Here is a 27,179-nt window from a genome sequence, read left to right on the forward strand (position 1 = left end):
TTTTTTTTTTTGAAGGGCGGGCTGAGGGGACAGAGACTTCACTCGGGAGCCAGAACCAGTTTTCAGCATGGGATTTTAAGAGAAGAGAGAGGCTGTCACTGCAGTAGTCACTGTCCTGGTAAATTAACCGTTGCACGGCCCAGAGGCGGCTCCGTGGCGACCAATGGGGGCCGAAGCCTGCGAGGATGCTGGAACTGTAGCTCTGGCATAGGTCAGCGCATGAGGTCTGAGGGAACTCGCCTGCTGGCTCTGGTGAGCTCGGCCTCCACCGCTTCTTGGCCCCAGGATGCCCCCTCTCGTGGGGAAAAGAGGGTCTGGAAAGGCCGGGCCTAGGTTAGGACGCGGGGTAGAGTGTGGCCGATGGAGAGTGCAGGCTGGGTTATTTGGTTTTTGGAGGAGGGGGCGCGGCTTGCGTTGCCCACTGGGGCCAGGCGATGGGGTGAGCACCAGCTCGCTGGTAACCTTGGGGCCGCCGGGACTTCCGCGGACCTTTCTTCCTCCGCTAGGACGAGGGTGACCTGGAACTCTGTCTGTCTTAAACCAGGCGGGATTATTCTGGGTCAACCAGTTTAAGAATAAGGAGGGCGGCCCCAGTCCTGCGTCCTGGGGTTTCTGTGGGTTGTGGGAATGAGTTCAGCCAGGGCCAAATGGACGACCATCCCCGAGGCTAGGGTAGGAACGTGTCTAGGTCCGCACATCGCTGGGTGGTTTTGGCTGGGGAGCTTTTTCAGCCCTGCATCTCTGAATGGTTGTGGGAATACAGGGCTGATCGTGGATGCCAAGGTTTTATTTTTTGTTTTTCTGTTTTTTGGGTGGGCTGGATATGTCCCAAGTGGTGACGGGGGTGGGGTGAGGGGTAGGCCATTTCAGGCCTTGTTGCTTGATGGGCCTTGGTTTATTAGGGGTTCCAGGGGTGGTCAAAATATCCTTAGAGGGTCTGGGCGAGTGTCTTGGGTCAGGAGTCCCTGGGGTTTTTAGGGAGGTTTTTTGAATGGGGGCAGGTCTTTTCTCTGGGACCTGATGTCCCAAGGTGTGTCATGTGGTAGGTGCCCCTGTGCTTTTCAGCAAAGATCCTCGGTTTGGTTTTAATCTGGGTGGCCTGTCTGGCTGACTTCTTCTTTACTTGTCTGCTTTTGCCTCACATGTTAGGGCCAAATTTCTGGTTTGTGCTGTGAAGGGTTAGGTAGGATGGGGAACTCTGGGGGCTTTTGATTGACAACCCAAATCACTTCTGGCATATGGTGAGTTCCAGGTATCTGGCGTTTAATTTTATTTTTAATTTTTTGGTAGGGACACATTTTAAGTCTACCCAGTAGAGACATAAAGTGAACTGCCATGGACCTGTTCACCATATTCAACCTTTGTTAACTCATGGCCAATTTTGTTTCGTATACATCCCCTCAACCCTATGTGTGGATACTTTAGGAATTGTCAGACTCCAGAGAGATTGGTCACTGCCGACATTATTACTGGCCCAACTGGCTAAGGGTGTGGTGCTCCGCAGCTAGACTTCAAATTGAGGCACTTTCTAGCATTGTCATTTTGAGGAAGGTATATAACTCATGGAGTTTTGGGGAGGTAAAACTTGTATGGTGCCTGGAATTGCCTCTGGTATACAGTAAGAGTTTAGTAAGTGTTAACTATTACTAATAATATTACAGCTTGAGGCCCATAGGCCTTAAAGGGATAAATATGTAATAACAGCTTGTCAGGACAGACTGTATTCTGATGTGCCCATGTGGCTCTGTCCCCTAGAAGCTGTTTACATTCTTCTCTTCTCTGACAGATATGAGGCTTTCTTGTTAAAGGGAGAGGAGCCCTGCTCATTTTAAACTTGGAGATTTCTAGCCTCCATATCTGGGTGCTTGGAGATGATCCTGAAGCTCACACTGCCTGTTTCACTCTCAGGTCCACCTTCTCCAATCCCTGTCTGCCAGGAGAAGACTATCTCTTGAGAAAGGAAGGAGTTCTGTGCCCCTGAGAACCTACTGTCTGGTAGGTACCACTTACCTTTCATATTCCCATAGTGTCTTTTCTGCTCAAAACCATGTCTGAATTTCCTTTGCCCATCTGATGTCTTGTACTTTGAAGTCTAGCAATTGAGGCTTAAGGCCTTGCTTGTATTTCCACAATACTGGGAGGATTTTAAGGGCAAGGATCTCCAAGGGGAATTATCACCCCAGACTGGTACTTTCATTCAGGTGACCACCATCAATTGCCCCAGCCATATTTCATCTTAGCTGCTGGATTCCCAGGGCTCTCTCAGCTACTGTGAAATAAAAAATGGTGGTGATCACCATTTATTGGGCCATTGTTCTGTGCCAGGCAACTGGGTTTATATCTCCACAATATTTTAAACGCTCAACAATTTGAAAGTTAGGAATCAAAACTCTGAATTGATAGAAGTGGCAGGTCACAGAGTTTAAAAAACTTACCTGGGCAATATGGCTGGGTTGGGTAGAATTAGGATTTAGAGGTCCTTCAATTATCAACGTTCTATAATCCCTGTTTCATTGAGCCCCCCTCCACCTGCCTCATTTTCTTGTTTTTGCTACTGGAGTATTTGGAAGGAAATCCCAAACATCACATAATTTTACCTATAAATTTACTATCTCATGCATTTCCAACAGAGAAGGACTATTTGTTAAATATGTAACCATAATATTATCACATTCAACAAAATTGACAGTAATTCCTTAATATCTTAATTCCTAGAGTGTTTGAAAATCTGCCCATTTCTTCTAAAAAAAACCATTGCTTAGTTTGTCCTTTTTGCCCACTTGTTCTTTCTGAAATTTTCGCCCTTCTAATTAGCGACGGAGTCCTCTCCATTCTACCTTGGCATATCCCTTTATTCCTTTCCCCACATCTCACTGCTGTGCTACCCAGATTTTTTTCTCTTCTCCACATTCTAGTTCACCCTCCACCCTGCCTTTTGAGTTGCTTCTCTGAAGGAAAAATAAGGATCATGCCACTCATCTACTCAAGAGGGCCATTTCTTATTGCCTACCTTCAACTCTGTCCAAACTCAATAATTAGAGTATGAGGCCATGAGTGGTGGCTCACACCTGTAATTTCAACACTTTGGGAGGCTGAAGGGGTGGACTGCTTGAACACAGCCTGGGCAACATGGCGAAACCCTGTCTCTACTTAAAATAGAAAAATTAGCTGGGCATGGTGGTGCACACCTGTGGTCCCAGCTACTAAGGAGGCTGAGATGGGAGGATGGCTTTGGCCTGGAAGGTGGAAGTTCCAGTGAGTCGAGATCGCATCACTGTACTCCAGCCTGGGTGTGAGCTCTGGAGACAGACTGCCTGGGTTCAAAGCCCGTCTTTACCACACATTGGCTGTGCAACCTTGGAAACATTATTTCACTCTCTGTGCCTTTTACTCCTCATCTGTAAAATGGTGAAAATAATAGTGCCCATCTCATGGAGTTGTGTGGAAGAAACGTGGTAATTTTTATACGGTCTGGCAGATAATTCCTATAAGGTAGTGCCTGGCACATAGTATATGCTTACTAAATATGGACTGTGATTGTTAGTATTGAGATCTGATTAATATCTGAATTATCTCTCAACTCACCTTTTCAGTCTTGTCCCTACAACTTACTCCCTTTGTTGTGCCCTTGTAGTCGTGTGGGAATAGATTCCATTCTGTGCTGTTTTATTCCTCTGTGGTTTTTTTGCTTGGCAATCAAACTCCTATTGATTTAGTCACACATTTATTCCATTGCAAAGCATGCCTGGATTTTTTTCAGGCAAAGTTGTCTGCAGCCTCTTCTTTAGCACCAAAGCACTTTGTTTTTGTTTTGTTTGTTTGTTCGTTTGTTTGTTTTAAGATGGAATTTTGCTCTTATTGCCCAGGCTGAAGTGCAATGGCGTGATCTTGGCTGCAACCTCCACCTCCTGGGTTCAAGTGATTCTCCTGCCTCAGCCTCCTGAGTAGCTGGGATTACAGGCATGTGCCACCATGCCCTGCTAATTTTGTATTTTTATTAGAGACGGGGTTTCACCATGCTGGTCAGGCTTGTCTCAACTCCCAACCTCAGGTGATCCACCCGCCTTGGCCTCCCAGTGTGCTGGGATTACAGGCGTTAGTCACCAAACCTGGCCTAAAGCAAGCCACTTTATATATGAGTACTTTGTTGAACTGGACCATGAAATGGCTCTTTAAGGATCAGGGACCTCTTGCTTATTTTGTGTCACTGACATGGTGCCTAATAACTAGCAGGACTAAATAAGTCTTTGTGAGCATTGAGCAGCCCTGTTTCCTGGCTGTGGAGGAGCCATATGGGCCAGGATGGGGTTGGGGGGGTGGCTCAGATTGAGAAGTGGGTTGGGCCATTATTAAGAAAGGCCAGGATACCAAGTTGGTGAGTTGGACTTCATTCTGTGGCCATTAGGGAACCACTTGAAGGTTTTGAGCTACTTTTGAGTGTGATCTCTCCCTTTAGCTATTACCCCATTTCTCTGCTTTCCTTTATAGCAAACCTCCCCAAAAGAATGGTCTATACTTGTTACCTCCAGTTCCTATTTTTCCATTCTGTTTTAAATCCTTTTGTAGCCCACGCTCCAGAAACTGTTCTTGTCAAGGTCACCAGCAGCCTCCACTGTGCTACACCCAGGAGTGAATTTCCAGTCTTTATTTTACTCTGTCTTCTTGGCAGCAGTTCCTGTGGTCAATCTCTTCCTCCTCCTTGACACACCTTGTCCTTGGGCTACAGAACTGTATGCACCTCTCCTTTTCTTTCTCCCTCACAGGCTACTTCTCCGTCTGCCTTGCCAGTTCTTTTTTTTCCTGGCCTCCTAACTGTAGAGTCCTCTAGAGCTTAGTCCTTGACGATTCTTTCATCTTCCTCCTCTGCCTTGCTGATCTCCTCCACTCTGCGGACTTTCAATCCATCTGTATGACTCTAGCATTGACCTCTTCCTTCCACTTCAGACTTGGATGACTAATTGCCTACTTGTAATCTCCACTTGAACCTGTATTAAGCATCTCAAATCTAGTCTCAAACATCAAACTTTGTTCTGCTCCCCCAGATTTGCTCCAGTTATGGCTTTCCTCACCCCCGTTGATGGTAAGTCTTATCCTTCCATCTGCTCCAGGCAAAAGTCTTAGAATTGTCTTTGATTTTTCTTTTCATCTCACAACTCACCTACAATAAGGAAATTCGGGATGTGATTGCTACCCACCATCTCCACTGTGTCCACTTTTGTCCAAAACACTTTTATCTCCCACCTGGATTATTTCAACAGCCTTTATGGGATTTCCTTCCCCTCTCCTTTCCCCTCTCCCCTTTGTTCCTAGTCTACCAGCCAGAGACATCTTTTAAAATGTAAATTCAAGCATGTTATTCCTCTGCTCAAAATCCTCCAATGGCTTCTCATTTCACTCCGAATCAAAACCAGCATGCCCAAGGCTGCACATGGCCTGTGCCCTGGTGTTGCTCTTCTTGACTACTCTTAGCTGCCACTGCTGTGTCTCACACCCTCCTGCCACAGTGAACTTGTTATTTCTGGAACAGCAGGACTCACTCCTGCCTTAGGACCTTCAATGGGCTGGTTTCTTTTCTTATAGCTCTGTTGGCACAGTTGCCCACATGAATCACTCCCTCATATCATTCAAGTCTCAAGTAATCACCTTTAAAAGGCTTTCCCTAAATACTTGATTTAAAATTGCAACTCCTTCAGTCTTTCCCACTGGATCTTTCTGTTGCCCTCAGTAGTTGTCACCACCTGACGTCTTGTGTCTTTTCTGAGGTGTATTTTATTTTTGTTCATCTCCTTGCTCCCACCCCACTAAATGGCACATGAGGGCTGGCATTTTCATGTTGCATTTGCAGCAGTACCCCAAACGTCGGAACGGTCCTTGGCAGACAGTAGGCGCCGGATCATTTATGGAACGATTGAATAGTTCAGTCAACAGCACGTAGAGTCAACTGTGGGAGGCATGGATAAGGAGTACTGGGGTGTGGGGGAGATCTGTGGAGACCCCGGTCAGGAGGCTGTCACTGTTGTCTAAGCTTCTCAGCTGGTGTGGGGTGATGGGAGGCAGCTCTGATGTGGACAGAATCTACAGGCTTTTGTCATTGGTTAGATGTGGCAAGGAGTCAGTGATGACACAGAGATCAAGTGTGGTGACAGAACTGGGGGTCTTACAAGTGGAGGAGATGAGGCAAGAAGGAATAGCAGGTCAGGAAGAGAAGGAAGGGAGACTAGGCATTTATGTGACAGCTTGTGGACTGCCCTGCTCACAGAGCTGCACACCTTGGCTGGGCTCTCCAGGACAGGCTGGGCTCTCCATGACAGGCTGGGCTCTCCATGACAGGGACTCTGTCTGATGTCGGCAAAGCTCATCCCAGTGCCCAGCTTGTAGCAGATGTTCAGTAAGTGTTTGCTGAAGTGAGGTGTCCAGCAGGCAGGTGGAAACATACTCTGGGAGCTGTGTGAGGTGTTTTCGGATTCCTAGAATAAACAAACAACAACAAAATGATTACTATAGACAGTCGTTGTAGCTTAGCTGACTTTCCACTTTTAGGGTTGTAGCATTCTCCAGCATTCTGAAGCCATTCCAAAGGTCCAGTATAAATAGTGCTAAAACTGTGGGTTTCTAGTGTCCATTAGTTTTGACTCATAAGAAACAAACTTATGTTCATTCATGATACTTCTGACAGACAGGAGGTGCACTGCTGATTTCATCAACACATCTTTTGGAGCATGTCATTGCTGCCAGATAACTTCCATTCTAAGTTAAAAACAGACAAGAACAAAATTAGATAATTAATGCCTTTTTAGTGGTTAACTTTGCATAATGGAAAATTTCCAAATACGCACTGTGAATTCATCATCCAACTTCAAGAATAATCAATTCATGTTCAAGGTTGTTTCACCACCCCACTCCACCCCTTTATTTTGCAGGATTATTTTAAAGCTAATATTAGACACCATGTCATTTGATTTATAAATATGTTACTTTATTATGTATCCCTGAGAAGAATTTTTAAATTTATTCTTTAAAACAAAACAGGTATAACTTATATACAATAAAATACAAAGACCTTAAGTATATATTTCAATAAAATTTGACAGATATGTATTCCCATGTAACCATATCCCCAATCAATATATAAAGCTTTTCAATCACCCCCCAAAATGTCCTTATGTCCTTCCTTTTTCAGCATTTTCTCCTTAATGGCTTCTGGAATTTACGGCGTTGGTTTTTTTTTTTTTTTTTCTTTTTTTTTCGCCCAGGCTGGAGTGCAGTGGCTCAATCTTGGCTCACTGCAACCTCCACCTCCCAGGTTCAAGCAATTCTCCTGCCTCACCTTCCCGAGCAGCTGGGATTATAGGTACCTGCCACCATGCCTGGCTAATTTTTGTATTTTTAGTAGAGACGGGGTTCACCATGTTGTCCAGGCTGGTCTCAAACACCTGACCTCAAATGATACACCCACCTTGGCCTCCCAAAGTGTTGGGATTATAGGCATGAGCCACCGCGCCAAGCCTTTTTTTTTTTTTTGAGACGGAGTCTTGTCCTATAGCCCAGTCTGGAGTGCAGTGGCACGATCTTGGCTCACTACAACCTCTACCTCCCAGGTTCAAGTGATTCTCCTGCCTCAGCCTCCTGAGTAGCTGGGATTACAGGCATGCACCACCAAACTCAGCTATTTTTTGTATTTTTGGTAGAGACGAGGTTTCACCATGTTGGTCAGGCTGGTCTTGAACTCCTGACCTTGTGATCTGCCTGCCTCGACTTCTCAAAGTGCTGAGATTGCAAACGTGAGCCACCATGCCCAGCTGGTTGGTTGATTTTTTAAAATAGGTCTGCCCTTTCTCAAGGTCCTATGTATATTCTCCTGTATGTTTCTAAATTTTTATGTTTCTAATCTTTAGCACTTACTCTACCTAGAATTAATTTTTATGTAAAGTATGAGCTAATAGTCTAATTTCTAACTGGATAGCAGCTTGTCTTAATCCTTTATGAAGAGGCCATCCTTTCCTGACTATTTCGAGATGCTGTATTTACCGTATATTAAAATCCCAAATATACATGAATCTCTTTATGGACTTCGTGTTCTGTTCCATTCTTCTGTCTACTGAAGCACTAACACCATGGTTTTATTTTCTGTGTCTTTATAGTTTTTATTTTATTATTATAAAATCAAGCACAGGACATAAAACCTCATTAAAAAATAAAACCAAACAAAAAATACACAAAAAAGATGTATAATGTAGTGAATTAGAATAAAGTAAATACTCAGGTGAAGAAATGGATCAAAATCTGGGCATTGAGGATGATCATTGTAACTGAATTGATCATTGTGTCTAGGCTTTTACAGTAGACAGAGCTAAGAAATATTTCATAAGTTCATACCGATATTTCCATTACAAATTCAGGATTACTGGATTTTTACAAAATGAACCTTTTCCATATTGCGTTAGTTTGTTCTCACACTGCTATAAAGAACTGCCTGAGACTAGGTAATTTATAAAAAAAAGGGGTTTAATTGACTCTCCGTTCCACAGTCTGTAGAGAAGGTATGGCTGGAGAGGCCTCAGGAAACTTACAATCATGGCAGAAGGGCAAAGGGGAAGCAAGCACATCTTCACATGGTGGCAGGAAAGACAGAGGGAAGGGAGAAGTGCTACACGCTTTCAAACAACAAGATCTTGTGAGAACTCACTCTCATGAGAACAGCAATGGGGAAATCTGTTCCCATGATCCAGTGACCTCCCACCAGCTCCCCCTGCATTATTGGAGATTACAATTCATCATGAGATTTGGGGAGGGACACAGAGCCGGACCATATCACATATCATATTTATATCTCCTTTATTCTATACTAGAAATTCTGCTGTAGTTCACAGGGTTGACAGAATTAGAATATCTGATAATTACTCATTTGCTTTAGGAGAATTCTTTCAGATACCTTATCTAGCTTCAGAGTTCCCTCCTCTGTTGTTATGTGTTTGGTCCCTTGGCTCTGTCTTTGCTGGGTCACCTCTGTCGAAGGCCAAAACTTCTGTCAAACAGTCCTTTCTACATGGTTCTAGCTCCTGGTTCTGGTAACTTACTCCCTTCCATTTAGACCTGGTGTTGGTAAAGACCCTTTGCTCTTGTGACCATCCATGGGACTGCAGCATCCTTTTGTTTCACCTAACCCTGACTGTGCCTTTGTAAATTGTTCATTTACTAAACTCTCCTCAGTTATCGAGTTTGGGTTGTCATCTTATGCCTGCCTGACACAGGGACAGTGCACTTTAAAACATCTGTGTTATAGACATTGGGAACAAATAAATAATGTAATAGCTGGAGAGCTCTTGAGAAAAAGATAACTGACCAAGAATTTAGAGAAAGTTGGGATGTTTATGTGTTATGTCAAACAGTTAGCTGGACATGGGAGATCTCATTAACTGGACATTTCAGTAGTCTTCTAGATAAGATTATGCACTTCAAATATTTGTATTTTTATAAGGAAATCAATTTGTCACAATGAAGTTGGCAAACAAAAGGGTAAGGCGAAGTTTATGTGGATGTACTGTGTAACTTACATCATTTGCCGTCTCTGAGACCCCAGTTAGCATCAAATGGAACTAATAGATTATATCCACGAAGGTGGCTGAGACATAGAATTTCATACAGCAAGTTGTGCGTGCAGTGTTTGTTTGCTGCAGATTTCGTATGCTTGCTTTATGGCCATAGATAACTTTTCATCCCTGAAGTCTCTTATAATGTAGTGAGAGACAGACTTATTTACTTTTGGAATGAAAATAAGACAGATACATTGATTTCTCTGGGAAATAGCAATAAGCAGATATAAATTGCTTTTTTAGACTCATCATGTATTTTGCAAATACTTAAGTCTTTTTGGATCTGATTTTCCCTTAACATTTTTTGTGACATTTTCATGCATACACAAAAGTTGAAAAATTTGCTCTTAATACACTGAATGTCCATATATTCGCCTATCTGTATGGATAGATGTGATGAAGCACATAGAGTGATATGTGAACAATTAAGTCACCTTTTCTTAGGTAAAAGTATTCCAGATGATCAGTTTAATGAAAGAGTATTGGAAGTTTCCCCTCCTGTAGTAGCTTTTCTGATGTGAAACTGTCCTGTCATTCTTAGGATAAAGTCTACTTGGTATGATATATTATTATTTCATTAAGGTACAGCTGGATTCAGTTTGGTAGTGTTTTATGCATAGGATTTTTGCATCTATTTTTACAAACGGAATTGACCCTTAGCTTTCTTTTTTTGTAGTGTTTTATTTTTGGTGTCCTTGATGAATGAGTTAGGAATCATTTAAATAAATGTTTTGGGGATTTAATATTTATTACAGGAATTACATGCTCCTCAAAGTTTGGCTTGAACTGGATAATAGAATTATGTGAAGCTGATACCTTTTGTAGAGCAGATCTTTGGCTGCCTTTTCACTTTTTTTCTCTGGTTAAGAATTTGTTCATTTTTTTTTCACCTATGTTTGATTTTAGGCAATTTTTATTCTCCTAAGAAATTATCCATTTTGTTTTTCTCCCTCTCTTTCTCTTTCTCTTCCTCTCCTTCCCCGTGCCCCACTTCCCCTCTCCTTTCTTTCTTTCTTTTTTTTTTTTTTTTTTGAGACACAGTTTTGCTCTTGTTTCCCAACCTGGAGTGCAATGGTGTGAGCTCAGCTCACCGCAACCTCCGCCTCCCGCGTTCAAGTGATTCTCCCGCTTCAGCCTCCTGAGTAGCAAGGATTGCAGGCATGTGCCACCACACCCGGCTAATTTTATATTTTTAGTAGAGACTGTTTCTCCATGCTGGCCAGGCTGGTCTCGAACTCCTGACCTCAGGTGATTCACCTGCCTCGGCATCCCAAAGTACTGGGATTATAAGGATGAGCCACCGCACCCAGCCCCTTCTCCTTCCTTGATCAGACTGTCCTCTATCTGGAGTGTTTCTTCCTGGATAGACGGGCAGACTTCATCTTATAGCCTAAATAGCAGCATCATTTTCATTCTTTGGATCCACCCTGAGAGCATCCTGTTCTTTCTGTGCTGAATGAGGTTCCTCCTGGACAACATCCCTGCTTGTTCTGTGATGGTATGGCAAGTGATGGGACCATGTCCTTCATTTTTGTCTTCTAGGCACAACCACAAATCTTTCTACTTTGAAGGCTGAATCAATAGTGGGGACTAGGGCTAGGTGAGAATGGGTTTATGGGCTTGGGTCCTTATAGTAGCATGCTTCACTCTTCATCCTCATTGTTTGGCCACTCCTTATAGGTATACACCCTATCATGTTGAACTCAGGAGTGACCAGGTGACTTGATTTGCCAGTGAGCTATGGTCAGAATTGTCTCTTTGGGTAGAATTTTTAAGCACTTGTATATGGGTCTCCATCTTTTGTCTTCCTCTGCTACTTCTACTGGCCATTTTCCAAATAGGGGCTGCACTATTAGCCCCAGTCCTTGAGTGAAGATGAATTAGTTGACAGATAATAGTCATGGAGCCTGATGAGAAATAAACCTTTATTACATTAAGTCACTGAGATTGTGTGGAGGTTATTATTATAGAATAACTCAGCCCAACCTTGGGCCAGGCTCTGACTTTTGGTAGCTGTGTAATCTTAAAGACAAATAAAGCAGCCCCTTGGTGCCCCGGTTTCTTCCTTTGTGAGATGGAAAGAATAGCAGCATCTACCTCTTGGCTGTGTTGTGAAGATTATCAGAAACTGCACTTAGTGGCCAGTTGCTTGCGCCTGTAATCCCAATGCTTTGAGAGGTCGAGGCTGGTAGATCACAAGGTCAGGAGTTCAAGACCAGCCTGGCCAACATGGTGAAACCCAGTCTCTACTAAAAGTACAAAAAATTAGCTGTGTATGGTGGCAGCCGCCTGTAACCCCAGCTACTCAGGAGGCTGAGGAAGGAGAATTATTTGAACCTGAGACTGCACCACTGCACTCCAGCCTGGGCAACAGAGCGAGACTCTGTCTCAAAAAAAAAAAAAAATCTGTACTTAGTACAGATCTTGCCTTACAAATGTTAGCTACAGATACTAGTATTACTAGGAGAAAGGCTTTGTCAGCTTCAGCTATGTTGTACCATAGGTATTATATGCTGGCTTTAGCTCTGTACCATGACCTTTTACAATAGAATCACAGTCCCTTTGGGGACATAGTTCTGAGAACAAGAGAAATGGCAGATTTATGCAGTGCTTAGAAATGGCATTGTCACTTTCACTCACATTCATTTTCCAAGGCAAGTTACAAGGTCAAGCCTGGTGTCTGGGACGGGGAAGTACAGTCCTTTTATAGAGCAACAAGTAATTGGGAACGATGATAAAATCTACCACAAAGGCCTCTTTTATCCCTATCACTAGAATTAGATTGGCAAAAAGACTGAGATTCATTTCATCTTACAAGAAGCATCATAGTTTAGTAAAGACAGTCACATAAATAGAGAAATTGCAATATGGTATGATGCCCAGGTTTGACAGAAGATGGAGTGATCATTTTGCCTGTGGTGTTGGGGGATGAATTACAAGAGCTGCTTAGAGGCCCCAGCTAGTCTCAGAAGGGTACTAGGCAACAATAGGCCTGTAGTCATTTGGGGTAAAATCTTAGACAGCATCTGAGGAGCTTCTGAAGGTGGCATAGCTCCTAATACCACCTGCCTTCTTTGGGACCACATCAGTGTAAGGCTTTGACTTGGGCCCATCAGGATACACAAATGTACATCTCTGATAAGGTCATGTGGTAGGCATGCATAAAAATGGAAGCTGGGGTGGGGGGGTTGTCTCTTCAGAGTAGTTGTGAGACCTGGAGCTCTCTCCCTTAAGTAAGAAGGACTGAGTTTTGATCTCCTAAATGCCTCAGAATACAGGGATATAGGATTTTTTTTTTTTTTTTGAGACAGGGTCTCACTCCTGTCGTCCAGACTAGAGTACAGTGGCACGATCTCAGCTCATTGCAGTCCTGACTTCCCGAGCTCAGGTGATCCTCCCACCTGAGCCTGCTGAGTAGCTGGGACTATAGGCATACACCACCATGTCCAGCTAATTTTTGTATTTTTTGTAGAGATGGTATTTTTGCCATGTTGCCCAGACTAGTCTTGAAGCCCTGAGCTCAAGCAATCCACTTGCTTTAGCCTCCCAAAGTACTGGCATTACAGATGTAAGCCACTGTGCCCATCCAAGACATAGGGAATTGAATATAGACGGAAACTTGGGCCGGGGCAGGGGAGTCAGAAGCTGAGTTCTGCATGCACTGATTGGTCTGCAGGAAACATTCAGAGGCGCTCTTTCTCCACAGGCATTATGTTATATTCTGTCTTCTCTCTGATTCGGGCTTGAGGTAGTAGCAGAGACTGATCCAAAACATAGAGTTTGAATCTGAGGTGCAGAGGCAGAAGAAATAAATTTTGAGAGCTAAGGGAATATAAGCATGAGGGCCTAGAAATGAAGGTAGAGTGAATGAAGGTAGAAAATCCAGGGAACCCTATAGACAGAGACTCCATGTTTGTTGAATAAGGAAGGTGTGAGAGGACAGGATCCCTGTTGAAGAGGCATAGGCCTAGGGCCCACAATAAAAGCCCCAGCAATAGCACATTGCTTCTTCATCCCACAGGTCCTGGCTGCATGGAAAAAAGACGGGTTTTTACAATTAAGGTTGGAAGAAGGCAGCAGAATCCATCTTGAGATGAAATAACATGTACCTGGACCTCTGGCAGAATTTCAAGGCACACACTGGGCTGACTCTGGGGCCATGATGTTGCCTTATCCTTCAGCACTGGGAGATGAAGACTGGGAGGAGATTTTCCTTTCAACGAATGGGGAAAATTTAGAGACCATGAAGAAATTGGCTCAAAATCATAAAGCAACAGGTGAGAATTGTTGAGGGGCTGGAGAGATGAAGAGGGAGCCAAGACTCCAGGTTCACCTAAGAATGCTTCAGAGGTCACCTCTGAGTAAAGTGACTCCTTCCTAAGGCTCAGAAGAGCTGCTCAGGGAGTGTCATGGAAGGAGGTCTGGTTTCTCATGGCTTCTTTTTCTTCCCTTAGGCTTGCCTTCTAATGATACTTACTGGCCCCAGGAAAAGGAGGGAAAGGCCCAAATAGTGGTGAATTGGGGGTTACATTTTTTTTCCTGCATTGCTGGCTCATTTCGCAGAGAACAGATGTATATTCTCTTTCTTGGGAAGGGAAAAGGTGGTCAACATCTGGGTAGATGAGTGAAGCATTAGGCTTTGTTGAAAAACGTTGTTAAAATATATAGCAAAGACAAGGATTTTACAGATCCCATTTAGTAACCTAAACTTCTAAAAAATGCTCATTCCAGACCCCATCTGTTCATTTCCATTTTTCTCTGTGATCAAAGTTTTCTTCCATTTTCTCCTCTAAATCTTCACCACTCCCTACTGCCCAGCACTAGCGCCAAGTCCACGATGCGTTTATTCCTTCTGCAGCCCATTCTCTGCTGTTCCGTCTCTGAATTCCTTCCTTATGAATCCTCAAGGTCACTGTCCTAAACACTCCCTGAGGTTTACAAACAAATTCACAAATCATATCTCCAGTGAAATTATATGTGTCAAGGGCCTAGAATGTGTTTTGTGCTCAGTTATGCTCCTCACAGGTTTTAACAGAAAGCCAGGCACTAGGTGTGGTAGCTCACGCATGTAATCCCAGCAGTTTGGGAGGCGGAGGGGGGCAGATCACCTGAGATCAGGAGTTTGAGACCAGCGTGACCAACATGGAGAAACCTCGTCTCTACTAAAAATACAAAAAATTAGCTGGGTGTGGTGGCACATGCCTGTAATCTCAGCTACTTAGGAGTCTGAGGCTGGAGAATTGCTTGAACATGGGAGGAAAACGTTGTAGTGAGCCAAGGTTGCGCCACTGCACTCCAGCCTGGGCAACAAGAACAAAACTCTATCTCAAACAAACAAACAAACAAAAAACAGAAAGCCAGGCGTGCAGTAGTGCTCAGAAGAACTTCATATGGAGAACCGTGTACTCCGACGAATTACATCAACTTGCATATCCAGGTTCCCCAGGGCCACCAGCTGTGCTCTACACACAGGGAAGATTGATGGTGGCTTGCTATACATTAATTTACTGGTTGTTTGTAGGTACCAGTTACATTCAGGGATGTGACTTCACGGAAGCAGAATGGAAGAGACTGAGTCCAGAGCAGAGGAATCTATACAGAGAAGTGATGATGGAGAATTAAAGGAATCTTCTCTCATAGGGTGAGGCTATGTTCTTTCCTTTCCTTCATTAATTCAGTAGAGATTTATTGATCACCTACTATGTACCACAAAAAATGTTCTAGACACTTACAACACATTAGTAAACAAAATCGTAATCCCTGCCTCCATGGGGCTTACTTTCTAGTGTAAGGAGATAGACAACAAAAAGCTCTATATACAGGGATATTATCATATGGTATGTTAAAAGGTGATAAGTGAAACATAGCAAAAAATAGTAAAATAAGGCAGGATAAAGGGGTATTGGGTGTGATAGGGTGGCTGGTTGAATTTTAAAACTGGGTATTGGAAATCAGTGAAGTAACATTTGGCTAAAGACATAATATGGTGAGGAGGTTAGAACTCTGGTATCTAGGGCAAGGGCATTTCAGGTGGAGGGAATTACTGACGTGAAGACTTTCGTGAGGGGATGTACCTGCCCAGTATATGAAACTGCAAGGAGGCCAGTGAGGCTGGGGCATCGTTTGCAAGGGGCAGACAAGGGAGAGATGCATCTCTGTGACACAAGTTAAAATTAAGAGTCAAGTTTATTGTGGTTTGGGGGTTTCATAAACCATATTTTTTTCATTTTCATTTGTTTATAAACTTAAAATGATTATTTAAATCTGGGTTGATAAATGTTATCAATTGCAACATAACTCTAGATCAGGGATTGGCCAACGTTTTCTGTAAAGGGCCATACAAGAATTGTTTTTTTTTTTTTTTTTTTTTTTGAGACGGAGTTTCACTCTTGTTACCCAGGCTGGAGTGCAATGGCGCGATCTCGGCTCACCGCAACCTCCGCCTCCTGGGTTCAGGCAATTCTCCTGCCTCAGCCTCCTGAGTGCCTGGGATTACAGGCACGTGCCACCATGCTCAGCTAATGTTTTTGTATTTTTAGTAGAGACGGGGTTTCACCATGTTGACCAGGATGGTCTCGATCTCTTGACCTCGTGATTCACCCGCCTCGGCCTCCCAAAGTGCTGGGATTACAGGCTTGAGCCACCGCGCCCGGCCAAGAATTGTTTTTAAAGGTGATAAGGCCTCTGTAACAACCCTTAACTTGCCATTGAGTTGCACCCATAAATGATATGTAAATAGATGAGCATGGCTATGTTCCAGTAAAACTTCCTTTATGCACACTGAAATTTGAATTTCATATGTTTATGTATCATGAAATATTACTATTTTTACTTTTTTCTAGGCATTTAAAAATGTAAAAACCATTCTTAGCTTGTAGGTGATAAAAAAAGGACTGGATTTAGCTTGTGGGCAGTCATTTTCCACTCCTTGTTCTACATCAGTGCTGTCTAGTAGCAATATAATGTGAGCCACATAGGTAGTTTAAAATTTCTTAGCAACTATATTTTTAAAAGTAAATCTATAGGTCAAATCAACTTTAAGAATATATATATTATTTAATACAATATATTAAAGTATCATTTTAACATGAAATTAACAAAACTTGTTAATTAGGTATTTTACTTATTTTTTGGACTGTCTTCAAAACCCAGTGTGTATTTTACACTTAGAGTACATCTTAGTTCAGATTAGCCATGTTTCAAGTGCTCAATAAACACATGGCCAGTGGCTGCTGTACTGGATTGTACTGTTCTAGGTATTCCCATATTTCTAGATAAAACATGTAGAGAAGAATTACATTTTTAGAGACACAAACCAGTTTCAGGCAGGGGCTTCTTTGGGAGTTTCCTCCAAATGGCATGGCTGTTTTCCTGATATATTTAATCAGGTTTACTTTTTTCCATTTTCATCTTCTTTGATGTGTTTTGATCTTATTCCCTCTGGTTTGAACTAGCGCCCATCTGACCTGGCTCCATCTAAATTAGTATAGATTCATCCATTTCAGACTGGTTCTGTGTGGGCTGTGTTTTTCCTTTAAAAAAAAAAAGATTTATTATTTTCGTAAATGGTTTTGCGTGTTTTGATTTGGCCTTAACTAGTTAGTCCAACTAGGTTTTGTTTTTATTTTTATTTTTCTCTGGTCATACTGTTTTCTCTCCCACTGTTAATACCTATATAACTGATTCAGAGGACAATGACCTGGTTCATAGCCGAGTGTGGTGGTGGGCACCTGTAATCCCAGCTACTCCGGAGGCTGAGGCAGGAGATTCACTTGAATCCAGGAGGCAGAGGTTGTAGTGAGCCAAGATCGTGCCATTGCACTCCAGCCTGGGAAACAAGAGCAAAACTCCATCTCAAAAAAACTCAAAAAACATCAAACAAACAAAAAAATGACCTAGTTTAAATTAATCTTGATATTGAAAATCTGGATGCCAATAGCATTCCTTGAAATTGTTTCTTTTGTCTTGCTTGACACCGTAATGTTCTGCAGTCTCCAGCCTCTTACATCTCTCTTTTGGGCTATTCTCTTCTTTTTCTTTTCTTTGGACTGCAGGGGTCCGTAGGAGTTAGTGTCACATACTCCTTTTCTGTGTTTATATTCATACCTTTTAGCAATTTGTGAACTTTAACAAATTTCCCCCATCACACATTATAACAAACCCATTATCTGTCACTGTCTCACCTGTGCTTCGTTCCCATATTTCTCCTTGCCTGCAACCACAAGTTTATTCTCAAAGTTTTCTTGAGAGCATATTATTTTTCTTTCTAACAGTCTCTTTCTTTCTTTCTCCTTTCCGCTTTTCTTTCCTTATTTTATTTCTTTTTTTTGAGACAAGGTTTTGCCATGTTGTCCAGGCTGGTCTTGAACTCCTGGGTTCAAGCAATCTGGCCACCCTTGTCTCCCAGAGTGCTGGGATTACAGGTGTGAGCCATGGTGCCCTGCCTGAGTCTCTTTTTCTCTCTTTCTTCACATATTCATGTTAATGTCTTTTCTTCAAGGGCATTGTTAGAAATAAATGGGCCAATTCTTTCTGAAATAATCTTTAAAGCCTTCACAGGGAAGATAATTTAGGAAGCTTAGACCAGCTAATATTGTGATAAACAACCTCTATACTTTAGTGGCTTATAATAGCAAATGTTCATTTCTCACTTAGATTTTCTCTTGGTTACTTCAGGTGTGGTTCAACTCTATTGGTTTTGGGATCCAAGCAAAAGGAGCAGTTTCTATCTGGATCATGGGGTTCTCAAGGTATAGGGAAAAAGAGCAATGATGGGACCACATGGTAGCTCTTAAAACTTGTTTGAAAGTGTACTAACTTCCCACTAACCTTCATTGGCCAAAGCCAAATCTGATGTCATTGTGGTGGGAAAGATAATCTTTCTTCAGAGACGGGCTCCGTGGGGAGGAACAGCAGATATTGTGACCAAGATACAGTTTACTGCAAGAAGGGAGCTTAAGTTGTATCTTAGAAATAAGTGTTCGCAGGGCTGATAGGTCAAGGAGGAACATGAATTATCTAGATTTAATAGTTATTAAATTTAATGGTTATTAATTTAATAAATAGTTATTAAATCTAATAGTTATTAACATATTACCTGCTTGTATTATCATTCCCTTCTCCCTTTCTGGCCAAATTATTTTAAAGTTAATTCAAAATACCATGACACCCTTAAATATACCACATTTCTCTAAAAATTAAAAATGGATTTTTACATAACCACAATACCACTACTATATTTAACAAAGTTAATGGCGTCATCTAATACCAAATCTATGTTAAAATTTCTTTGATTAAAAATAATATATATATTTTATATATATTAGATAAATATATATATTATATAAATATAAAAATAATATATATATATTATTTTTAATCAAAGAAATATATTTTACATATATATAAATACATTTTTATAATAAATACATAAAATAATATATAAATATAAATAATATGTATTATATATAAATTTTTTTTTAGTTTTTTTTTTTGAGACAAGAGTCTCACATCTATCATCCAGGTTGGAGTGCAGTGGCATGATCATAGCTCACTGCAGCCTCGACTTCCTGGGCTCAGGTGATTCTCCACCTCAGTCGTCCTAGTAGCTGGGACTACAGGTACATGCTACCATGCCAGCTAACTGTTTGTATATTTAGTAGAGACAGGGTTTTGCCATGTTGCCCAGGCTGGTCTCAAGCTCCTGGTCTAAAGTGATCCACCTATGTGGGCGTCCTGAAGTGCTGGGATTACAGGTGTGAGCCATGCCTGCCCTCAAAAAATATTTTTATAGATTAAAATCAGGTTGTCAGTTATCCCTAAGGTAATTCATAAAGTTAACATATACCAATAAAAAAGTAGTAACAAGCTCTTTTGTGAAATTCACATGGAAAAATAAATGTGGAAAACTGTCAAGAAGGCACTTTTTGAAAAATAAAAGCCATAACAGAATACTATCCTTATCAGACACTAAAATATACTACAAAAACCTTTAGAATTAAAATGTGTCCTTTGAGTTAAAGCTGCAAGGAGAAAATAAAGAAAGAAAACATTGTGGTGCTGGCCCACGACTAGACAAATAGACCAGCGGAATCAAGGAGAAGGTTAAGAAGTCAACCCAAGAACTTATGGAACTTTGGTATGCGATGAAGGTAGCATCTCAAATCCCCGGAGTAAAGATGGACATTTTAATAAATGGTGTTGGGTAACTAGATATCCATTTCCATTTGAAAAAACATTGGACCATATACCACACACTATACACAAAAAAAATCCTATATGACTTGAGCTCTAAATGTAAAAAATTAAACCGTAAACATACTAGGATAGAATGGGGGTAAATATTCTATCACCTGGACATAGGAAAAGGTTTTCTAAATTTGGCTAAAAATTCAGATGCCTAGAGGAGAAGAGTGATATGTTGGATACTGTAAACAAAGTCAAAAGAAAGGTCAAATTTCCAGGAACTATTTGTCACAGACAGTATATCACATATGAAGAGTTATTTTCCATAATATAGAATGAATCTTAAAATTTAAGAAGAACCATAAAACCAGATAGGAAGAAAATAGGCAAAATACCTAAATAGACAGTTCACAAAATAAAATATAACATTGGCCCTTAAATGTTTGAAAAGGTGTTTAACTTCACTTCTAATTAGATAAGTGCAAATTAAAGCTACACACCATTCTTAATGTATCATTTGCAACATTTCAAGGGTTGACAAAATACTTGACAAAGCTGAGGGATATAGGCAACATTATACACTGTAGATGGCTATGCAGAAATGCTGCAGCCATTATGGAGGGAAATTTGGCAATATGTAACAAAACTATATGTGCCTGTGCTTTGATCTGGCATTCCTACCTAGAAGAATTTACCCTGAAGATTCATCTCCAAAGTTATTACATTTGCACAAGGTGATTCACTATAGCATTGTTTCTATATAAAACATTAGAGTAACCTAATTGCTCTTATGTAGTCAATTGGTTGAAGAAGTTATGGTACATCCTTCCAGAATGAGGAAGAGCTCCTCTGAACTGATAGGGAGTAAATTCTGAGAAATTATGAGCATATCCATATGTTTCTTCTTTTTTTTTCCCCACAAAATATCACAGGGTTAATAAACCAGAAACGAATGAGATTGGTTAGCTGTGACGTTATATGTGGAATTTGGCTGGAAGGCTATGGAAAGGAGAGGCATGTCCTCTCTGAGAAGACCTTTCTGAATAGTTTTGCACTTTTAGAGCATATTAATGTTTTACATTACATCAAATCAACAAAGAGGGAAAATCCCTAAACTGGAATACAAAGAGAAAAAAATCTACCTATTTTCCAAAATAATAATACGACCACAGGTAATGTGAAAACAACCCAGTTAACAGAGAGCTTTGACCATACTCCATAGTAAAGTGAGAGCTGGCAAACCTAGGGTCTACAGGCCAAATCTCTCTCACTGCCTGTTTTTGTAAATAAAGTTTTTTTGGAACAATGAATTATTTATAGCTGCTTTTGTTATACATTGTCAGAGTTAAGCAGTCATGATAGACACCATGTCACCTACAAAGCCTAAAATATTTACTCTTTGGATCTCTTTTTTTTAAATTTTTATTATTTATTTAGTTTTTAAAGATGGGGTTTCACCATGTTGGTCAGGCTGGTCTTGAACTCCTGACCTCGTGATCCACCCGCCTCAGCCTCCCAAAGTGCTGATATTACAGGTATGAGCCACCATGCTACTCTTTGGTTCTTTACAGAAAAAAATTGGCCAACTCCTTCTCTGTTCACAAAGAAGAACTGCAACCAATCTTGAACTAAATGGACTATATTTTGTATATATTTTATAAGGTTATTGGGTCAACAATTTTGAAACTATATTCCTTGCTTTTTTTTTTTTTTTTTTTTTTTTTTTGAGATGAAGTTTTGCTCTTGTTGCCCAGGCTGGAGTGCAATGGCATGACCTCGACTCACTGCAACCTCTGCCTCCTGGGTTTAAGTGATTCTCCTGCCTCAGTCTCTTGAGTAGCTGGGATTACATACATGTGCCACCATGCCCGGCTAATTTTGTATTTTTAGTAGAGATGCGGTTTCTCCACATTGGTTAGGCTGGTCTCAAACTCCCGACCTCAGGTGATCCGCCTGCCTCAGCCTCTCAAAGTTCTGAGATTACAGGTGTGAGCCACTGTGCCCAGCCTTATTCCTTGCATTTTAAGATTAAGCAAATGAGTAAATGTATTGATGATGTAAGCCAGATCTCTTAACTATATAGTTCTTTAGAAATATATACTGAATTATTATATAGCAAAGGGGCATGATAGAAAGCAGAGTTCCTCAGAATGGCCTCTTTAAATCTAAATTATCTTTAGTGAATGGTGACACTTTCCTAGTAAGGCATAGGGATTAGAATCATAATGAGTACACATGGGGCCTACTTAACAGGGTGTTAAGTGTAATGAGCTTTTGGCTCCTGTGTTTAACACAAAATAGACACAAATGAGATTTCTTCTTCTACTGAAATACTTCTCAGTGATGTAGGGTGTTACATCAGTGCTATATACCATCTATATATTCAGACTGTGGTCTGAATGACCTGGTATGCTTCTAGATAAACCAGAAAGATGGCAGCAAGTCACGGTCAAAGTATCAAGACTAAAAGTTCATGTCACAAGATACTAGAATGACCACAAGTCTTGTAAGAGGTGATTGGCCAGAAATAGAAACAAATAATGAGTTACTTTAAGAACCCAAGTAAACCAAATAAGCTCAGGGAGTGTTCAGTGACAGCAAACAGAGCCTAACAGTTACTGAGAGCCTCACCCATGGCAAGGCTGCCAGACAAACAGCTTTGAGCACATACAGCTCAGTCTATGCACAGAAAGCAACCAAAGGGAAAACACATTGTCAGAAACTAAAACAAAGAACACAAAAGGTCAAAAAATCAAAAGGCACAAATCCTTTGCATAAGAGACAAGGAGACACAGCAATGAAGAAATTCACTGTATAGTTTGGTGAGGGGGAAAAAGTAAAATGTTTTACTGTTAGAGAGCAGTTTCATGATGTTTTTCCTAATAAAGTTTTGAAAACTAGCATTCTGGATAGGATAAAATGAGTTTGTAGGGACAGACAGAGGTGAGTATAAAGACTCCAGCGTTCATTAGTTAGGCAGAAGTCTCCAATCAGGCGCAGCAGGGTCTGGGGCCAAGGAGGTTATTTCTTAGCATCAATTGGATAGATCTAGTTGTGATGAAAGGCAACATCTAGTTTTGATATTTTGTAGGCAGGTGCTGCTGTAAATGAAAAATTTGTCTTTTTACTAATTTATGAAAAGTAGAAAGAAAGGCAGATTTTGTTGTTTTGGTTTGTTGTCACAGTCCTAAAATGGACCACGTCTTTCTTGTTCATTGCTGAATTCATAATACTTAATAGAGAACCTAGTACTTTGACGTTTTCTAAGAAGTCTTTGTTTACAGGTGGGCAGCCTGAAATTTATATTTGTTTTATATACTATAATTTCTTTAATAAGTATTCCATACACTTTCGCCTGCATTTGAAACCCTCCATACTGAGGGACTTTTTATGCCTATCAGACTCTTTTTTTATATAATAAGAACAGTCATGAAGGAGATTTCCACGTGTCATAGAGACCATTATCTCCAAGCAGAACAGAGTTGTGGACAGTATATACCAATGTGAATGTCTATGGCTTAGAAGATTTTAGAAGAAGGAGAAGGCTAAGTATAATTAAAGCTATTTACAGAACAGAATACTCACTTGAGAGGTTCCTGGTCCCAAGATGTTTTTGTTGTGGATTTTTTGGATTGCAATAGAAAATGTGATGGAATGTAAAGGAATCATTGCTCAGAAGCAAATTGTGTTGTATTTATACTATCAATTACAGGCATGGCAGCAAAACATTCTCTGTCCTAAGACAAGGGAGAGGAGCCCAGCAGCCCTACTTACGGTACTCTAACTGAAAACTTTATTTCTTTAGCAGAGCCAAAGCCAGAAATCTACCCTTGTTCCTCCTGCCTTCTGGCCTTCTCTTTTCAGCAATTCCTCAGCCAACATGTGCTTCAGATCTTCCTGGGCTTACGTGCAGAAAATCACTTCCATCCAGGGAATTCTAGCCCAGGGCACTGGAAACAGCAGGGGCAGCAGTATCCCCATCAAAGCTGCTGGAATGAAAACACAGAAGATCAGGAGAGAGGAGGTGGCTCCAAACCCTGGTCTGCAAGGACAGAGGAGAGAGAAACCTCAAGGGCATTCCCCAGCCTACTCCAAAGACAGTCAGCAAGTCCTAGAGAAGGCAACATGGTGGTAGAAATAGAGCCCAGCTCAGCCCAAAGAACAAACCCTGTGCAGCCAAAGACTTGAAGGAATTAGAAACCTTGAGATTTGGAGCAATCAACTGTAGAGAGTGTGAACCAGACCATAGCCTGGAATCAAACTTTATTACAAATCCAAGAACCCTCTTAGGGGAGAAGCCCTACATTTGCAGTGATTGTGGGTGAGGCTTTAAAGATGGATCAACCCTCATCGGACACCATTGGACACACTCGATGGAGAAGCCTTATGTGTGCAGTGAGTGTGGGTAAGGTTTTAGCCAGAAGTATAACCTCAACAGACCCCAGATAACACATTCAGAAGAGAAGCCTTATTTGTGCAGGGAGTGTGGGCAAAGCTTTAGAAATAAGTCCATCCTCAATAGACATCAGTGGACTCACTCAGAGGAGAAGCCCTATGTTTGCAGCGAGTGTGGCCGAGGCTTTAGCGAGAAGTCATCCTTCATCAGACACCAGAGGACACACTCAGGTGAGAAACCCTATGTGTGCCTAGAGTGTGGATGAGGTTTTTGTGATAAGTCAACCCTCAGAAAACACCAGGGGATTCACTCAGGGGAGAGGCCTTAAATTTGCGGGGAGTATGGGTGAGGCTTTAGCCAGAACTCAGATCTCATCAAACACCAGAGGACACACTCAGATGAGAAGACTTATGTTTGCAGGGAGTGTGGGAGAGGCTTCTGCGACAAGTCAACCCTCATGATACACAAGCGGACGCACTCTGAAGAGAAGCCTTATGTGTGTGGTGAGTGTGGATGAGGCTTTAGTCGGAAATCATTCCTCGCTGTCCACCAGAGGACACACTCGGGGGAAAAGCATGATGTTTGCAGGGAGTGTGGGTGAGGTTTTGGCCAGAAGTCAAATCTCACCAGATATCAGAGGACACACACAAATGAGAAGCCTTGTATTTGCAGGTAATGTGGGTGAAGCTTTTGTGACAAGTCAACCCTTATTGTACATGAGAGGACACACTCAGGAGAGAAGCCTTACGTGTGCAGCGAGTGTTGCCGAGGCTTTAGCCAGAAATCACTCCTCCTTGTCCACCAGAGGACACACTCAGGGGAGAAGCATTACGTTTGTAGGGAGTGCGGGCGAGGCTTTAGTGTAAGTCGAATTTCATCAGGCACCAGAGGACACACTGATGGGAGAAACTATGTATGCAGCGGTCATGGGCAAGACTTGAGTGATCAGTCAAGCCTCATGTTACCCGAGAGACACGTGGGGAATAGACCCTGTGTATGCAGAATGTGAGTGAAGTTCCAGAGATGTGTCGACCCTTATCTGGCATGGGAGGGACACGTTCAAGAGAGGAGCCTTATGAGTATAGAGTGTGCACAGAGGATACACTGAGGAGAGAAGTTTCATTTGTGTAGTGACCGTGGGTAAGGCTTTAGCAATAATCAACATTTACCAAACATCCAATGACAGCCTCAGGGGAAGCACCATTGTCTGGGGAGTGTTGGTGAGCAAAAGAATGGACAGTCAGGCATAAGATGACCCTCAGGAAGGAGGTCTTTGCTGCAGGGTGTCCGGGCAAAGCATTTGTGATCACACACCACAGGGAGAATTGGCATGTGGGGACACTGGAGCTCTGCTGAGATGACCTTTTCACGGCTAACAGCTCAGCTGCCTGAGAGAACAGTGTTGCTGCTGGCAGAGATGCCCTCCACTCTGGAACTCGCTCTCAGCCACAGGGAGCTGCACACTCTGGGGGTATGCATCTTCGCAGGGGTAGCTCCTGGCCCCACGCTTGACTCAACTGGGACAACTCCAGAAGGTCATTCCAGATCCGGAGGTCCCAGTCGAACTGAAGGATCACTGGGTTGCAGACACATTGCAGGTCAGCCTCTTCCTCTGCCCAGTCCTGCCCTTACTCCCCAATGAATCCTCAATTTTCCATCTCATTGTCTCTCCAGAGAATTGATTCTAAGACATGTTAGGTATATAAGGAATGTGGATAAGGCTTCAGCCATGAGTGACCCTTCACTAAACCCCAGAGTATATAGAATAGAAATACCTCCGCATGTGTGGGGAGAATGGACAAGGACTTAGGAAAAAGGTGCACCTCTTCAAAGAACAGCTTTTTTGGGGACAAACTTTACATGGGTGAGGAGGGAAAATGTGAAACACACTAGCAATAAGTTAAACCTCATCTTGTACTAGAGGAGGACACACTCAGGGAGAAGACCTGTGTGGGCAGGCCTTGTGGGTGGAGCTTCATCCGATGCCCCTCTTCAGCTGACTTAAGAGGACTATCTTACCACCCCAAGTCACTACCTCATTCACCTCTGAGGGGTTTTCAGGAGATGTCTTGACTCCACCGTGTACTCTGTATGTGAGCGAAGATGGCAATAACTGTTAACCCTTTTTTCTACTTCTTGGAATCAGATGGAATAAAAAAGGCTTGCCTATGCCCCAAAGGGTTATTCCTGTTTGCCTGGTGACTGTGGACCAACTCTGGCCTGCACAACCTTCCCCCTCAAAACTTTTCTGCTGTCCAGTAGGCTGCAACCACATCTCCAATAAGGACTGAACCCTAGCCTTGGGTACGGAATCCTCCTTCCAAGTTTATCCTTGGGTAATCCCCCTCAGCTGTGGGATTTTTTTTTTCTTAGTATTTATATTTATCTTTGCAAAATTTTTTTTTTTTTTTTTGAGGCGAAGTTTTCTCTGTTGCCTAGGCTGGAGTTCAATGTCTTGGCTCACTGCAATCTCTGCTTCCTGGGTTCAAGTGATTCTCCCTGCCTCAGCCTCCTGAGTAGCTGGAATTATAGGCGCCTGCTACCATGCCCAGCTAATTTTTGTATTTTTAGTAGAGATGGGGTTTTACCATGTTGGCCAAACTGGTCTGGAACTCCTGACCTCAGGTGATCTGCCCATCTCAGTCTCCCAAGGTGCTGAGATTACAGGGGTGAGCCACCATGCCTGGCAAAATAAGTCTTTAAATTACTGTATGGTTTCTGTCTCCTTGTCAAACCCAGATTGATACAGGTGTGAACGTATATGTGTGTGTTTTTAAAATGAGGGCAAAGACATGAATTTTGACTGCATTTATTTAGTAAGCCCAGAGATAAGCCAAGGAAGTAATGCAGGTCAAAACTATTAATTATGAATTCCCAACTGAGGCTGTGACCTTGAATCTAGACACAGAAATCTAATGGTCTATATCAGAAGTTGGCAAACTACAGCCTAAATGTCAACCCTTGCTGATCACATGTTTTTGTGTGGCCTTGAGCTGAGAATAGTC

At 42.0% G+C, this 27,179-nt stretch overlaps 1 protein-coding gene across 1 annotated transcript; it reads left to right on the plus strand.

Annotated features, from left to right (window-relative positions):
* On the plus strand, positions 1-25,831 carry ZNF343 (zinc finger protein 343). The gene is given in 10 exon segments (XM_032295620.1): positions 1-252; positions 1,909-1,995; positions 13,615-13,870; positions 14,048-14,106; positions 15,115-15,136; positions 15,139-15,234; positions 23,584-23,952; positions 23,955-25,034; positions 25,037-25,314; positions 25,437-25,831. Coding segments are annotated over 7 exon segments (1,782 nt in total). The 5' UTR covers positions 1-252; positions 1,909-1,995; positions 13,615-13,752; the 3' UTR covers positions 25,075-25,314; positions 25,437-25,831.
* The last annotated feature ends 1,348 nt before the right edge of the window (positions 25,832-27,179 follow it).

This window comes from Sapajus apella, unplaced genomic scaffold, assembly GCF_009761245.1.
Source record: "Sapajus apella isolate SASKATOON/1434 unplaced genomic scaffold, GSC_monkey_1.0 scaffold33, whole genome shotgun sequence".
NCBI lineage: Eukaryota > Metazoa > Chordata > Mammalia > Primates > Cebidae > Sapajus > Sapajus apella.